The 17,941-nt window shown below is 36.9% G+C and overlaps 2 protein-coding genes across 2 annotated transcripts; one reads left to right on the forward strand and one right to left on the reverse strand.

Annotated features, from left to right (window-relative positions):
• Positions 1 to 4,655: 4,655 nt before the first annotated feature.
• On the forward strand, positions 4,656 to 5,114 carry LOC149024581 (uncharacterized). The gene has a single exon (XM_089143496.1). It carries the CDS (start codon positions 4,656 to 4,658, stop codon positions 5,112 to 5,114), a length of 459 nt encoding a protein of 152 aa, XP_088999622.1.
• A 6,528-nt stretch (positions 5,115 to 11,642) lies between these two features.
• Positions 11,643 to 16,583, reverse strand: LOC149024582 (putative glycosyltransferase 2). Its single transcript, XM_089143497.1, is given in 5 exon segments — positions 11,643 to 11,890; positions 13,502 to 14,063; positions 14,066 to 14,286; positions 15,461 to 15,708; positions 15,888 to 16,583. Coding segments are annotated over 5 exon segments (1,923 nt in total). The 3' UTR covers positions 11,643 to 11,694.
• Between the last annotated feature and the right edge of the window lie 1,358 nt (positions 16,584 to 17,941).

Here is a 17,941-nt window from a genome sequence, read left to right on the forward strand (position 1 = left end):
ACCAGAACTCAAACCCCAGTAGCAGAGGACTGCCTCATACTCCATGACATATCCATGGATTTCGGAACGCTAGGGAATGGATTTAATAATTCGAATCTCTATCGTAATTGGAGGGAACCGAAAGATGGTTGAGTTGGGTATAAGAATCCCGAATGTTCCATTTCAGCAAAAATCCAAGGCAAGATTCGGGAACTCTACAAAAAATAAATTTCGCCCGCCATCCTCTGTTGTTGGAGGGGCAAGTACCCTCTGGCCAGATTCCCCCTTCCCATTTCAGTTCGACTTTCAAACACTTGGAAAAGAATACCCATCCGGGAGGATTCGACTTATTCAGGACGTGGAAATGGCGGAAAACACCCAAGGAGGGGGATATTTTAAGATCATGGCACAGCCCCAAGTAACCGATAATTAGCCTCCAGCTATTCGGGAGAAGCATGCCCGGGCAGATATCCCAGTGTGTGAAAATTGCGGCAATAATGGGGGGAATAAAACGGTATCCAAGCCCCACTCTTGAAGGAATGGTCATAAAGGGAAAACTCTCCGGGAGGATCAGAATTAACCCTTTCATCCTCGCCCGGGACACGAAGAAAGCAAGAAGAATCAATTGAGTAATCAGAGTAAAATTTAGTCAGACCCTCCGGGCGAACGCAAGATTTTACATCTGAGGGTTCGGTAGAAGGCCTCTTGGATGGATGGATGTTCCTAGCTGGCGGTCTTTTAGTTTTTTTCCTTTTCTTTGAGGAAACTCCTCGAATCGAGGGGACATTACCAGAAGGATCCCTGGGGACAGCAGAAACAGACTGAATCCAGCCTGCGGTTACCCTAGGTCCCTAGTCATCGGAAGATTCGAGGGAAGCGGTTGGGGATCTAAGTTCAGCAGACTCTTTCCTCGAAACCTAACGATCGACAGAATCATGATCAACGGAATCATTAGAAGTCTGACCACTACCCATACTAGAACGAAAGAAGTTGAAACGAAGAAGGAAAACAAAAGCAAGAAGAAAGAACTTACTTGTGATTCCTGAAACTCTAAGTAAACAAACCTTGGTTGTTGGAGAGACTGAAAAACCAAAGCAGGAGCCTTTTCTAAAAACACGAGGAGATAAAGGAGAAAAAATATCTTTTATGGATTAGAAACATGAATATAATTGGCAGAAAAAGGCACACACCGATCCGCCCAGAGGAAGTGAACGCTCAGGATTATCATCCATCAACGGCCGATAATCCTCGACGGTTCAAAAACCGTCATTATGGCAACAAAAGCCAGGGACGTGACGGTTTGCCATAACTGGACAGTGTGTATACCTTCCCGATCGACACGTGGCCACAATGCACAAAGAACGAAGCGTCAGAACGTTTCGACAGCACCTCACTGGAGAGAGATGTCAGGAGCATTAATTGCAACGGTATTTTTGCTGGAGAAGATATCCCGAATTCGCTCGCATTAGGTAAATGCGCTAATCCAAACCAAGCATTCCACATTGTTACTCGAACGCTTGGCCTATGGGGCAAATGATACGAGGAAAATCTCACAGAACCCATCAGATCGGGTTCACAGTTTACGTCCCGGTCAAACCATGACTGGGACCCACCAAAAACCCTAATTTAATGATCATGAAGGCGTCGCAAGTCGGTTACCAGTCCGGTACGACCTCCCGATTGTTATGGTATATGAAGCTGACTTGTAGGAGGCGACTATCATAAAGCGGTGAGGAAATCGTGCTGAGATAGGTAACTGCTTGCGTCCCCGAATATCTGGGGAAAAAACCCTAAGATCGGACGGTCACCGAAGGAGATCAAGAATTCACTCAACGGTCGAGAATCGGGGGTAAGGTCTATATAAACCAGTGATCAACTCACTCTAAGGTATCTGAATCATTTCTCAATTACGTATTCATTATTCTTATGCTCTGCAATTCGCCAGAGCCTTTGTGATCAGTCCAGTTGCTGACTTAATCTTCGGAGGTGGCCTCCCGACCCCAGCGGTCGGGCCACGTCTAACTTTATTTTGCAGGTCATCTTCACAATCCAGAGGCTTAACAATTTTTGGACACATCACTGTGTTTTAAAATAGAGTTCCTAATCCCCACCCTCCCCTCTCTTTGTGAAATTTTGGCAATTTCAGTGAGATCCCAGAGTCTCTCTTTTAGGTGGAAAAATTAATTAAGGCTTTTATTTGTGACGTTCTAGTATGATGAAATATTTGCCTTTGATCATTCGTTTTTTGTTTTTTGGAATTATCTTTTAATGATTCCATTATATGACATCTTCTTGTCCTAGATATTTGTAATTCCTCTCATGTTGGATTTCTACAGACAAGAACTGAAGGATTTCATTTCTCTCAATGTCTGCCAATCCCTAAAGAAGCTACTGAAACAAGAAGGTGTTTTAGGATTTTATAAGTGAGTAAAATTTTTGGAGTTTGGCTCTTTGTTTTGTGAGATTATCAGCTCCTTTGAAATTGATTTATCTGTGCAGGCTTTTTTCTTCTTTCAGAGGAAACGATGCAAGTGTTCTTCGGATTGTTCCATAGCCTTTCATAGATCTATTGGTTGGTTCAGCAGCTGGAGGAATAGCAGTTTTGTGCACTTACCCCTTAGATTTGGTTCGAACAAAACTAGCTTATCAGGTAAGTTATTCACAGAGATTGACTCGGTTTATTGGTAATTTTTCTGTTGAACGACCGGAGGATGAACGCCGAGAAGAACCATCCATGCCCAAAGGAACCATCAACGAAACTTCGTTGCATTAACAAACGAAGAAGAACCTTGATCCGAATGGAAGAGGGTTTTGGGTCTCGGCTAAATGAAGGACTCGACTTTGTAAATTAACAAAATTTAAATCCTTCAAATCTAAAAGCAAAGATTAATATTTACAAACATACCCCGCTATTTGATTGTCAGTCGTTCAATCGCATCTTGATGACGTGGTGCGATCTGAACCGTCGGCAGCAAGCAGCTGCTGCCGCAAATAAAAATCCAACGCCTGTGCAAGAACCATTTGTCAAGTCCCCTAGGTTGGTGCATAGCGTGGTGCAACCAGTAGTGTTGAATTGCTTCCACCATAGCCGTTGAAAATTACACAAGTATCACATGTTGGAACATTAGTAAAATATTCTACATAAGATGGGGCTTTATTGATTGTGTTAGACTCTGATTTAGTTTCTTTATTTGGTCCGATATGGGTAATATATAGTTACTAAAACTCTTATATGGACTGGCTAATATGGGCTAATAGGAACCATTAGATCTTGATGAGTGATCCAATGAGTTTGCCTATATAAAAGATGTTAGGTCCCTCCTCTAAACCCTAACACATCACATTATTCTCTACACATAAAGTGTTAGTTCAAAGAAGTTGTTTGATCGAGCCAATGAATAGAGAGGAGTCTAGAGGAGAACATCCTAGTATGAAGTTGATTCTATAATCAACTTCAGGTTCATTCTTCGTGGGAGACTAAAGAAATTAATATGTTACGTTCTATCTCCAATGGAACCCAAAGAATGTATGTTTCATTATATTGTATTATTATTATCTTATGGTGTTTTTATCAATCTATGTGATCATGGCTAGATTTAATATTTCATGTGATATCAAAGCTTGTATAGAATTGATTAAAAAACTATAGGAATTTTATTGATGAATTTTAAGTTTAAAAAACGAATTTATGAATTTCATGAATTTTCTGCCTTAGTTTCAATCGAAACTTTACAGTTTTTGTCCTATAATTGTTTCTAGAATGAATCTTAAAAATTGAAAATCACCACTACGTAGATCTCAAAAATACAAAGAAATCGATATATTATGAGCCACCATCGGATGCCAGATGCGCTACCAAAATCCGACAAGTCAATTTCAGGATTTTTTATGTTAACTAATTAAAATAAAGGATGTTGACATGGCAGTTGACCGGGTCAATGAGTCGGGTCCGACCCGACCCATGACCCATCTGGATGACCCGAAATACAAATCCACCAAGTCATTCGAGTTGACCCAGGTTAACCAATCAACGGTCTGACCGCATGGTTTGGATCGGTTCGGGTGGTTCTATTGGCCTAGTTTGATATTTGGTTTGCAAGCTTGCCCAACCCGGTAGTGACCCAGCGAGTCAACCCTCTAATACTGCAAGTCAACTCACTTTGACCAGTCAACCTGTTTGATTTGGTTCATCCTTGTTATGGTTCGGTTTGGCCTTATCCGATTCAGTATTAGTTGAACCGATCTGATTTAAAAATAATTAAAAAAAAAATACTAAGATGTTATATATTTAGTTTTTTTTTTTTTATTATTATTATTTTTTATTTCTGGCCAAACCGCAAGGAGAGATTTTTGTATTAGCTACTTTTGAAGATTGATGGTGAGAAAATATGGAGGAGAGCGAAGCTCTGGGGAATTTGGGGGTGCCTAAGGAATCTGTCTTCTTGCGGTTGAAGCCTCCTAAAGTGCCTATCAATGGTGTTGGTTCCATTGTAGGTGGGAAAATTTCTTATGCAAGAGTCGTGGGGACCTCGGTGCTACCTGAGATTGATTCCCTCCCTTCTCCTATATAGGCGGGAAAGTTTCGTAGGATTGTAATCCCACAACAAGAATACGAATTACAACGAAATCAATTCCGATTTTCTTTGATTGGACGAGCAAATTTTGGCATCACAACCATGGATGAATTGCGAGAGATTGCTAGGGGCGCTTGGAAATTGTCTAAAGGGGTGATCTTGCATTCCTTGGGGAAAGGGTTTATCATCTTTCAGTTTCATAGTGAGGCAGATATGACTGAGGTGTGGCGCAGAGGATTTTGGAATGTGGGTAAGCAATACATTCTTTTTCAGCGATGGCAACTGGATTTTAATATCCATTCTCCTCAACTTGCACATAAGTTGGTCAGGGTTCATTTCCCTGATTTACCTCTTGAGTATTGGCATGAGAAAGTGCTTCTTTCGATTGCAAAGTCTATGGGTCGCCCTGTTTCTCTTGATAGACGTACTCGTCAAGAATCTGTTGGTCACTATGCTAGAGTTTTGATCGAATTGGGGTTGATGTTGTTCGTGCGAATGAGGTTCAGATTGAGCGTCTTGAACCAGGGACTGTTCGATTTTTTAGTTTTCTTCAGAAGGTGATTTTTTAGGATGGTATTCAGTGGTGTTCTTTGTGTAATCGGGAAGGCCATTTGGGTCTTCATTGTAAGTTCTCTTCTAAGGTGGATGAGTTGCAGGTGCAGCTTTCAAGCGTTCCAATAGAAATTCCTACTATGGATGGGATTCCTAATGTAGGTGTGCGAATGCAAACTCCTAGTTCACTTCAACAACCCATCCGTGTGGCTTTAGAGGAGGTAGGTTTGGAGGATTCGGCAGATTCATTCAATGAAGATTTTGTTGATTCAATTTCTAATTTGAATTCAAAACTCAAATCCAATAGAGTGGTTCCTTTTGAGGTGGTAGTTGAGTCGGGTAAGAGTTCCTCCCCTGATCTTTCTCTCTCTCTTAGAACGGATCATTTTCAAATTCAAAAGATTTTGAACAAGGAATTGAATTCGAAGTTGATTACAAGTCTTTCAAGTAGCGTGGAATGTTTTGTTGGAACAAGTGGGGCCCAACAAAATCTGAATGGAGTTAATGATCAGTTGGTTGAGCATCAAGTGGGACCATGTGGGGCCCAACAAAATTCAGTTGGAGATAATGATCAGTTGGCCAAACAATTTTCGGAATTGAATTCGAATTTGGATACAACTCCTTCAAGTTGCGTGGATTGCTCTACTAGAACAAGTGGGGCCCGACAAAATTTGAATGGAGATCTTGATCAGTTAGTTGAGCATCAAGTGGGACCATGTGGGGCCCAGCAAATTTCGGTTGGACATAATGATTTGTTGGCCAAGAAAAATTCGCAATTGAATTCGATGTTGGTTACAACTCCTTCAAGTTGCGTGGATTGCTCTGTTGGAACAAGTGGGACCCAACAAAATCAGTTGGTTGAGCATCATGTGGGACCATGTGGGGCCCAGCAAAATTCGGATGGATTAATGATCTGTTGGTGCAACAAAATTCGGTTGAGCATCAAGTGGGATTGTGTGGGGCCCAACAAAATTCGGATAGTTTGGAAGGCTCTTCTTTGGTCGTTCACTCCAGTATGGATGAGCAGCATGTTTTGGAAGTAGTTCTTCCTTCAAGCTCTCTTCATGATCAAGTGGAGAGTGGCTCTCTTCGTCGTAAGCCTGGTCGCCCAAGGAAAAATAAGAAGGTTAGAGCAAACTGATGTTAATATACCCTGGATAACATTGATAAAGAGAGAACTTGATTTAGAGGTTGTTGGTCACTCTCGTTTCAGATTTTGATTAATTATTTATGATTATGTGAGTTGGATCCAGTGAGGTTGGGTGTATTTGGGGGCAACTAATGTTGTGGGTTTGAGGGATGGCACTTTGATAGTATGTTTGTTATTTTTCTTTTCGCTTTTTAATACAAATGACCCTTTTAGCGGAAAAAAAAACCGTAAGGAACTTTAAAGCATTCTCTTGGGGTTTCATGTTTTGGACCCTTCCAGATGTGAAGGAACTATTTTTAGAACCAAGTTCCACCACTATATATGTGAAATATGATATGAGATATTGATGTTATTTTTCATATCTTCGTCATTGGGCGAATTTTTTAACATGATTATTTTATTTTGTCATATAATTTTTGTATTGTGAGCATGTTTTATATGATATTATGCAATTGTAAGATGTATATCATGCATGTTGCATGCTTTATAAAAAATTTGATTTTGTTTTGCTAGTTAAAAAGCTTTTTTCAAATAATGTATTAACATGTGCTATAATTTTATCGGCAATTTAGCCCTTTGCCATTCGATTTAAAATTACGACTAATATTATATTGTGAGTAATATAAAGCATATCCTAATATGAAGAGTTTCATGAAGTTGATTGTGAGTGACTACCAAAATGACACTCATGGTTAGGTTTGTGAAATATCAATAATACAAGGTAACAGGGGGATGTCTCTTCGTGTTAATGCACATTTATACATCCAAATGTGGTAATTGTTTATTGGCATAAAAGGGTGACATATCCAACATATGGTTGGGAGTTGACTAATTGAATAACTTTATACATCTAAGGTGGTAGATTTTTGAAAATTGGAACGCTCTTATAGCCACTATGTGAGGGAGTATCATAATTGTATGCCATGAATTCTCTCCAAAAGTATTCTCATGATGATAGACGTGATGCACTTATAAATTACATGCTACCCACATTGTGATAATAAAGTGAGGGAGCATCACATTTTTTTTTTTTTTTGGTAGAATAAAATTTAACTAAAAGGCAGGTAGGAAAAACCCAAGACATCCTGATTACATGCTTCAAGAAGCCAGGGAATGGAATTGGACTATACAGTCCCACTTGCCATGGACTGGGCCTTGTTAGCTAGATTGTCTGCTACATAATTAGCCCATCTAGTGACAATAATATGCTACTAAACTAAAGGAGCATCATAACTGTATGTCATGAATTCTACCTAAAGGTATTTACATGATGAAATATATATATATATATATATATATATATATATATATATACTAGTAAAAATGTGCATGTGCAAATGCACGTCACTTATTGTGTTGTATATAGGTGTAAACAAGGAAGAAATTTCGACCGAAACAGGAATTTCGACCTTGCAAAAGGCCGAAATTTCGACGTTTCGGTCGAAATTTCGATCGAAACTGGACACTTTTTCTGAAAATTAGAACTTCAATTTCGGGCCTCATATGGACTCAAAATAATTTGGATTCTTGTATACTACCTATTTCAAGCATAATAAACACAATGGAACTAGCATTTTGTAAAAAACAAAACTATTGAAAATTTATCATTCAAGTATACTAACAAATGACTTGTTGCGACAAGTGCAAATTGTATTGCATACATGCATAGAATCAACAACATACATGAATTGTTTGGTAGAATGGTTACATATACAACAAGTGAACAAAATAAAATGACCGACTAGATCAAGTGATGGTGTCTCAAATATATAAAGCTAAAGCCTATATAACATATATACATAAAATAAAAATGCATAATTTTAGAAAATAAATATTAAAATAAAAAAATGAAAAAATGGTAGCAAATAATAAAAAGATAAGTTTAACAAAACACAATTATAGATCATAGTCCTAGGCTAAACATATATTAATTTCAAGGCAATACAAGATCATTTAAGGCATGAACAAAACAAAAATAAAAAAAGGGGAAGTTTGGAACTGTTGGGTGTGGCTCATGCTTCACATTCTATTGTTGCTGGAGTTTCCTTTGTAGCTGTTGTGGCTTAGGAGGTGTTTGGAGGCAAAAAATGTATACAATCCCACTTGCCATGGACTGGGCCTTGTTAGCTAGATTGTCTGCTACATAATTAGCCCATCTAGTGACAATAATATGCTACTAAACTAAAGGAGCATCATAACTGTATGTCATGAATTCTACCTAAAGGTATTTACATGATGAAATATATATATATATATATATATATATATATATATATATATATATATACACTAGTAAAAATGTGCATGTGCAAATGCACGTCACTTATTGTGTTGTATATAGGTGTAAACAAGGAAGAAATTTCGACCGAAACAGGAATTTCGACCTTGCAAAAGGCCGAAATTTCGACGTTTCGGTCGAAATTTCGATCGAAATTGGACACTTTTTCTGAAAATTAGAACTTCAATTTCGGGCCTCATATGGACTCAAAATGATTTGGATTCTTGTATACTACCTATTTCAAGCATAATAAACACAATGGAACTAGTATTTTGTAAAAAACAAAACTATTGAAAATTTATCATTCAAGTATACTAACAAATGACTTGTTGCGACAAGTGCAAATTGTATTGCATACATGCATAGAATCAACAACATACATGAATTGTTTGGTAGAATGGTTACATATACAACAAGTGAACAAAATAAAATGACCGACTAGATCAAGTGATGGTGTCTCAAATATATAAAGCTAAAGCCTATATAACATATATACATAAAATAAAAATGCATAATTTTAGAAAATAAATATTAAAATAAAAAAATGAAAAAATGGTAGCAAATAATAAAAAGATAAGTTTAACAAAACACAATTATAAATCATAGTCCTAGGCTAAACATATATTAATTTCAAGGCAATACAAGATCATTTAAGGCATGAACAAAACAAAAATAAAAAAAGGGGAAGTTTGGAACTGTTGGGTGTGGCTCATGCTTCACATTCTATTGTTGCTGGAGTTTCCTTTGTAGCTATTGTGGCTTAGGAGGTGTTTGGAGGCAAAAAATGAGCAAAAGTGGTGTTTGAAGCCAAAGGAGTAGTGAAAATGGGATAGAAATCAACAAAAACTAAGGAAAAACAAATTTGAATGCTGATATGTCGAAATTTTGGTCAAAATGGTCGAAATTTCGGTCGAAATGGTCGAAATCTCTGAAATTTCGGTCGAAATTGGATACTTTTCCGAAATAATTGAAATTTCGTTTTGTTTTTTAAAAATGCAGACATTTCGACCGAAATGTCGACAATTTCGGTCGAATTTTCTTCTATGGGTGTAAATAGATAATCGAAATCCGCATCTGAATTCGCATCCGCATCCGTTTAGGGGTATCCGAATCCGTCCGATTATTAATAGGATGCAGACATGGTATACCCCTTTCTTACCGATTATTATCCATCCGATAAAATTATCTGATTAAGTTACTTATTTAGATTTATTATTCTTATTTTTATAAATTTTACCTATGATATGTGACATTTTTTTTTTTCTAGATTTTCTACTAAAATAGCTACCAAAGTTGCTAAATTCTTAAATTTCAAACCTAGATCTCACAAATAAAAAGGTAATGATGTAATCAGGTAGTCGAAAACTTGTATTCAATCTATATTCATGCCCATTTAGAAGAATCTACTTAAGAAAATAATTATCCGATTATCATCCGAATCCAACAAAATCCGTCCGAGAACCGATAGGATATTATCTGAATCCATCCAAATATAATAGGATGCGGATATAGATATACCACTATCCGATCTGAATCCAGTCCGTTTACACCTCAACTTGTATATGCTAAACAGACAGTTTTATAAGAATGAAATAAAGAAATTTGGTTAACATAGTATATTGAAATAAAAATTGACATTGGAAGGAAATGAAAATAAATCTTAGTATTTAATATATATTAAAAAAATTAGACTTCTCATATCTAAAATTTCTCTATTTTGATTTTTTTACATTTAACATCTTCATATTTGTCTAAATCAACTACTTCCTTCAGCTTATCATCTTCATTTTCTATGACGTCTGCAACGATAGACTTTTTTTATCTTAAAATGTATATGTTTCTACTATCATATTTGAAATAGAATGAATGTGTCCGTCCTTCACGATAAATCAATTTGTCTTTATGCTGTAAAATTCAAAAAAAAATATATTAAATTTATAATTGAGTCATCTAAATTAATATTATAAATATATAATTTTATAACACTGCATAAAACAAAACAATATTAATAGTACCTGCAGATATGATGAGTGTCTGTGCTGTATAATTAAGGTTACACTTTGCCGAAGGAATCATACGAACTGCGAGCAACTGAAACAATAATATGAAAGGGAAAGAGAGGCAAAGAAATAAGAGTAAAACAAACAAAGGAAACTATTAAGCAAGAGAAACAAAGTTCAATATCAAAACTGAAAAAGAATGAAGCCAAATGGTGATTAAAAAGGGCAATTCCACAATTATTCTACATACTTGAATGGTTTTTTTTTCCTTAGAAAAATAGTAGCTTCATAGCATTTATTTGTCTCTCACTTACTACAGTTTTTATTTCTCTTATGACTTTCACTGGTTGTCTTAAATAGACTATTTTGAAGTACCCCATAAAGGAAGCATATGATGTGTTGTTTTTGAGTCCCCAGTTTAGGAATAGTAATTAATATTACCCCCAAAACAAAGGTTCAGGATGAATAGCAAATGGAGAAGCAGAGACAAAGCTTCATGGAGGATCAAACATATTTTAAGATCCTGAAACCCAATATACATTGCACAGCCACAATAAAATCTAGAAATTCATCAAATCCCAAAAGAGAAGAATTAACATTAGGAACATAAAATAATTCAGTTCAGGCCACTACTGTATGAGTTCCAATCTAAATTTATGATGGTCAAACAAAGATCATGTTTTAAGCTACTGCAGAACTATACATCAGAACTGGGAAATCAACCTTCCAGCTAAACTCGAATGTCAAGCAAAACAGTGTTGTTTTATAAAACAGAATCAATCCAATAACAGGATTAATGAACGTTGTCCAATATTCTTGGCTCAAGTCATTTTCGTTCGAAGTTCAAATATTGGAGTGAATGAAGCCAAAATAAGAAACTGAAAATGAATGAAGAGATACACTCACTGGGATATCCAAAACAAGTATTGACATGTAAAAGAATTAGACAGTATTTTTCTTAGATTGTCCAGGACGGAATCATGAATAAAACAAATAAAAGAAAATACTGTTGTGCTTTGCAAAGCAGTATGAAACTATTTGTAGAAACCAAAACAAACAAAATCACTAACTTTCAAATGTAGTCAAAGTTTGAGACCTGAGACCTGCATTTTAACTGATGATACATTTAACTTACGATTTATGGAACAGGGAAGAACTTCCTCATGTGCCCTTTGGATCGCTGTCTCTATGAACTGGACGTCGAATATCAAATTGATCTACAAACTCCAAAGGAGTCGCTCTCTTGTTTCTGATCCTCTTGATCTTGGGGCTCAACAAGCCCTTGTGCCTAAAACCATACGACTTTTGAACCTGGTTATCTGCAAAATTAAAAGCTCTCTCCATGCTTTTCAAGCACCTGATGAGCACATTTATGTGTGAAATCTTAGGGCATAAAGCATGCATTTTATACACTTAGAGTGGAGTTACCTTGGGTTTTATGTTGTTTTTGCAGATTTTAGGACTTCTCAAGATTTAAGCAAATATTTGGAGTTTTGGGCTTGAATCATGCTATTTTACACGTCAAGAAGTCCATTCAAATTCTCAAATGCGAAAATGGGCCTGATCTGGAGCATGATGGGCTAGACATGTGTGATTATGGGCGAACTCCGAAATATTGAAGAGATAAAGAAGTCAAATCTGATCTACGGCTGAGATTTTAAATCAAATCTACAGAGATATTATTGAGAGAGTCCAAATGGAAAAGAGTACTTGCATACCTCAATATCTTATTTCCTATCTTGGATTTAATTAAAGAAAGAAAAAGAGGAAAAAGAATTATATTCAGAAAGAAAAAGAGGAAAAATCCCGTTTTTGAATGCCTCTGTCCAGTTTTGATCAAACCCTTCATCGAAAGGTCATCCGATGTCCGATCGTGCTGATTTTTGGAGGAGAGCTTCAAAACTACTTAAACCTCAAATCCAACGGTGGAATTATGCATCTGATCTCTCTAAGTCGGCGCGATTACTACGTCAAAACCCTAATTGGCTGAGTCAGATAGAAACCCTGAGTTTTATTCAAATTCAGCCGTGCTTCATATCTCATGTAAACTCTATAAAAGGAGATCATATTCCATCAAAGGAGAACGTGTTCTAGAGCTTAGTAGAAGCATTCTTTCTTCTCTCTTCAGTTTATTTATGTTTTCTCTAGTTTTCTTTGCTTGCATTAGTGAGATTTAAATTTCTAGATTCAATGTTTAGGTTTAATCTTTTTATGTAATGCAATTCAAGTTCAAGCTTCAAGTTCAAGATTCAATTTTTTTAGATTCGTTTTTCTCTGGGTCTAGCAATTGCAGATTTAGATCATTCTAGATCTAGATCTGGTTGTTAGGGTTGGTTGAGATTCGAATCGTTTGTTCAATTCGCAAGTAAGTAACCTTCTTTATTAATCTTCTCTCCTCCCTCCATTCCCGCTTCTATCTACCCCTCTATATTCTTAATTTAGGATTTACTTTCAGCATTATTTATTGTTCTGCCTATTCATTCATAATCTCGGACCACATAACCGGAGCAAGCCTACAGTCGTGCCTCTGCTTCTGGTGACGGGTGGTGTTGCATCTGCATTTTAGTTATTTCCTTTTCCTTTTATTGCTTTGTTTATTGCTTTGTTATTTACTTTTCTGTTATTTACTTTCTGCCTATTCATTCATAATCTCGGACCACATAACCGGAGCAAGCCTACAGTCGTGCCTCTGCTTCTGGTGACGGGTGGTGTTGCATCTGCATTTTCCTGTCTTTTATTTATGCATTGATTGTGTTTAATTTATTGTTCGTTTCAATTCGATTGCATTAGATATATAGATTAGGATCGTTTAGTTTAGTTAATTAGTTAACAAAAAAAATTGAATCATTTCACTCTCGCATTACTATTAAGAAGTTCAAATTCTAAGTGGCATATCTCCCTGAGATCGACCCGTTAGCTACACGATACCGTGCGCTTGCGGTTACTTTTAAAATTTCACAAACAGCACCTCTCCACCGAATAATCACCATAGCTTCCATAGGGCTTGCAACCCATGAAATGGGTCACAAATGGCCATCTCTCATCACCCAACCCAGGGTGGTACTTCTCCATCATCTCCTTATATGTATCCACTAAACCAGCCCAGTAGCCGTGTAAGTAGAAAGAATTCTCGATGAAGACCTTATCCATCCATTGTTTCTGGGAGATGAGAAGGTAGATCAAGGCGGATTGATCGTCAGCCTCGAACGCCGGTCGCCCTTTCAGGTTAGCAGTCAAGAGTTTCCCTGCTTCGTCCCTAACAGGACCTTTGGGACCCATGGGAGCCCAAGCATCGAGCAAATCCAAAAACCACTGGCAATTCCAAAAGAGAAAGTTGCCGTTGTTCAGAGCAACCCAAGATTTCTGCTCGACAGGAAAATCTGGGTAACCATGGATTACCATATTATACTTGACATACTTAGACAAAGGAAGCTGAAACACCATATCCGTGAAGAGGGCATCGATATCCATTCACCAGACCCACTCTACCTCCGGGTGAGACAGCTTTAAGCGTCGAATCAAGGGCAGCTCGCCCAGTAACCGGCGAGCTCGTTATCGAGATGAGCCATATTGTAAATGATCTCAATGCCATGGATTCTGCAGTAATCGATCTTGTTCTCGATGGACTTGAGGAGATAATGATCCCCAATTGCATTGTCACAAGGGTTTGGAGGAGACCCGGTAACAAGCAAGATTCGAGCTTTACCTTTAACAAGATTGGGGTATGTACCCCCAACATTTTTTTTTTTTTCTCTTTGGAATGAGGTTCATCCGAGCCAGCTTGCGCGCACCTCGACTACATTCTCAAGGGGCTTTTATAATTAATATAAGCGGGGCTTCGCCCTTGGCCCCGAGGGGATTCAAACTCTGACCTCCTATGTGGAAGCGTTGGTCTTTGCCAACTGAGCCACGAAAACATTTATTCTTCTTCTTTTTTTCCGATCAAAACGTTTCTTCTTCCCCGTTGCCAACAACTGTGGGTTTCAGTTTTCAATTAATTAGTGTTTTCCAGGAAGATTGAAATTTAAGAAACGTTTGCTTTCCTATGTAAATTTAAGAAACCATTCCTTAATTAATTAGATTTTATTACTTGGTATAAGTGTAGAACGTGTCTAATTAATTTTGGATCTCATTTTTCTGAATATACAATGAGACATCGAATAACGTACCAATCAATTAATGATTTATTAAAAAATGAAAAAGAGATATTGAGAATTTAAATTAATTAATAATTTATAATTTACAATTTTAGATATCATTTATTATTAATTTGCTTATCTAATTGATTGAATACAAAAGGATATTTGTGGAAAACGAATGTAGCCGTGTCCCTTCAGTTCATACTTTTATAATAGTAGTATGATAGTATGATATGATTAGAGATAAAGTGGCAAAGAAGGATTTGTTGATATGGTATACTTAAACTACTGATCAATTAGCTGATCTTCTCACCAAGTCTCTTTCCACTCCTCGGTTTCTTCTTCTTCGATCTAAACTCAAGCCCCTTGAAGGCCCTTTGACTTTGAGGGGGGGGGGGTGTTAGAGATAAATAAGACACATGTTATACACGTATTATGGTATACTGTTAGTTAAGATGTAATAACTCTTTTCTATAAATAGGCATCAGATGGTCCACTTTAGATCATCAATTTATTTCACTGATATACTATTGTGATACAGATATGGCATTAAAATTTATAATGAAAGGATCTAAGTTATAGAAGCTTTTTTGGATTTTAGAAAATTAATAATAAATAAATAAATAAATAAGAGTTATATCATAAATCAGTAATTGGAAATCGAAGTACAGATTTAAATATGAAGTTCTAGAATTAGAAACAAATTTGGACTAATATGAAGTTAAGGGTATCTGGAGACAAATTAAAAGCTGATAAAGCTGTTGACATGAGCAACTATTGAACTACACTCTCTCATCCCAATATCCTCCTTCTCCACCTTAAACTGCCCAGTAACCAGATCATAAAATACAAAATGTTCATTGTGGCCGCCAAAGAAGAGTATCACAGGTCTAGGATGCTGAGTTATAAAAAACTGCCTGTGAATGTGGAAGTCAGAAGGATCAAACTTATCAATGATTGGTCCAAAATTGATACTAAATTCCTTACTCCATGCATGTGAATGCTCCACAGCATCATTCAAAGCCCACAAGTCCACCTGATAAGAGAATGAAAAACCCCTAGACAAAGAGAACCCTTCATTTTTTGTGTAGTGTAAGCCAAGTTAAACCCGCGGGGTGGGGGTTGGTGTGCTGCAGGGACATCGATTAAACTGAATTCTTCACTTGCAATATCCATCATTAAGATGAACACTTCCTCCGATGGCTTTAAAAGTACCCTCCAGTATACTCCTTCATTGTTTGAATGTGTTGGAGGGTATATCTCCATCTTTCGAGATGTGACAGCAAGATCCAATGTTCTCCATGATCTATTAGTACTGCTACTCCCATCACCACCGTCGTCTCTGTTGCCCAGTGTAAATGCTGCACACTTGTCCGAGTCTGGAACTAAATTGTGAAAGACGATAAAAACTTTATATTTCTGATTCAAACTGTCGTAACTCAATGATGTGTCAGAAATAAAACTTGAGGGGTGGGAGAATAGAGGAAGCTTCAAATACCAACGAGTGATGGGATTGCAGACGTAAAATTGCGTGCAATTCTCACGCCCCACTCTAATGGCTTCTCTTCTTCTTCTTTTTTCTAAGAGGAGAAGACCATTACAAGAGTCTTGAAGGAGTACGGAGTCCCAAACAATTTCTTCTACGTTGAAGTCGAAATTGCTCACAACTCCTCTTTCGACATCAAAATCGGCATGGAAAATCTTGCTTAATTTTGCTTGTTCATAGATGATTGCAAGTACAGCAACGATGAAAATTCTAGATGAGACTGCAAACTGAGGATCGCCAATGAGGGTGAACCATTCCTTGCACACACACTTAAACCTCAACACAGATTTCACCGGCAATCTCAAAAGAACTTCTGTTACAAGCTCTCGAGGGAGACAGCAGGTACAACGTTCGTATCTAATCATGGTTAGAGTGCATTTGTTTGCTACTCTTAACTTGTTTTGTCCCTGTAATTTAAAGGAAAACTTTTCTTAGCGGATAGGAGTTCCTATTATACTCAAATACTAAAATTTACAACCCAACGGTGGCCTCCATGTAGAAGGTTAGAGTTTCAATTAGGGCAAAGTCCCCCTATATCAATTATACATAAAGTCCTCAAGTGAATGTAGTCAAAGTACGTGTAAGATGGCGCACTTGAATTTTACCATACTATTGCTACTACAGATCTAAGGATCCCTTTCGTTTGAGATTAAGCAAACATGCCTTGAAGGGAATTTTTTTTTTCAGTTTTTATGTGTGGGTCCCCTTACTGCAATATATTACGTGTGGGTCTTAATCAAACAAACACATTAGTTGCTGTTAAATATATTTAAACTTCAAACGTGGAGGAACCAAAATGCTCCACAGATTATTAATTACATTGTGTTATTATATATATGGAGATTCATTGAAAGTTCGAGAGGGAGAGGGATATAGAGAGCGACAGACTTTGAGAGAGATTAAGAGAGGTCGAGAGATAAATCGAAAGAGAAACTAAGAGAGGGATTAAAATTATTGATAAATTAATAATAATATATGACTAAAATGTCTAAATTATCCTTGTAAAAATAAGTATAGAAATTGCAAATAGTACAACATTATTGATATTTGGAACAATAATAAGGGCAAAAAATTACAGAAAAAGATTTGCAAAAAAGGTAGAGTACATGCTTTTATAATAGTAGTATGCTTTCCTCTTCTTCCAGGTTTTGTAAGATCTAAGAATGTCATACCCCCCAAAAAAAAAAAAATGTCTGTCATACCTCCTTTAACCCTCAAATCTAAGAAATTCAGACCTACCCTCTAAAGATAGGGACCCCCCCCCCCCCCCAAAAGGAAATATAAAAATAAAAAAAAAAAAATATATATATATATATATATATAAAAAAAAAATATATATATATATATATAAAAGATATCTGGGACATTAAAGCCTTTAGCTTCAAAGCCTCTCCTCTACTCAAGTTTCCAATATGTGCTTCCCCTATCTCCTCTTTACTCCCCATTGTGTCATGTACATGCACCATTGTCACTTCATTGTTGGCCGTCTTCCCCCTTCCCTCTGACTCATAAGCATCTTCCTGCAAGCTCCATGATGTTGTAGATCTGTTCTTCGTTACCCTCTCTCAAAACTCAACTTTCCAAGATCTCCAAAACATTATTCTCCTTCACTGGAGTGACAAAATGCATTCCTCTCCGTTTCAGGTCTGTTAAAGCAATGTCTATCTTTCCACTTAGTAGTTCCACAGGAACCACACTGAAGCTGCAGAGATCAGTCTTTTCT

Source organism: Hakea prostrata, chromosome 2 (assembly GCF_041222555.1).
Source record: "Hakea prostrata isolate BN-2017 chromosome 2, UWA_Hpros_2, whole genome shotgun sequence".
In the NCBI taxonomy this organism is placed as follows: Eukaryota; Viridiplantae; Streptophyta; class Magnoliopsida; order Proteales; family Proteaceae; genus Hakea; species Hakea prostrata.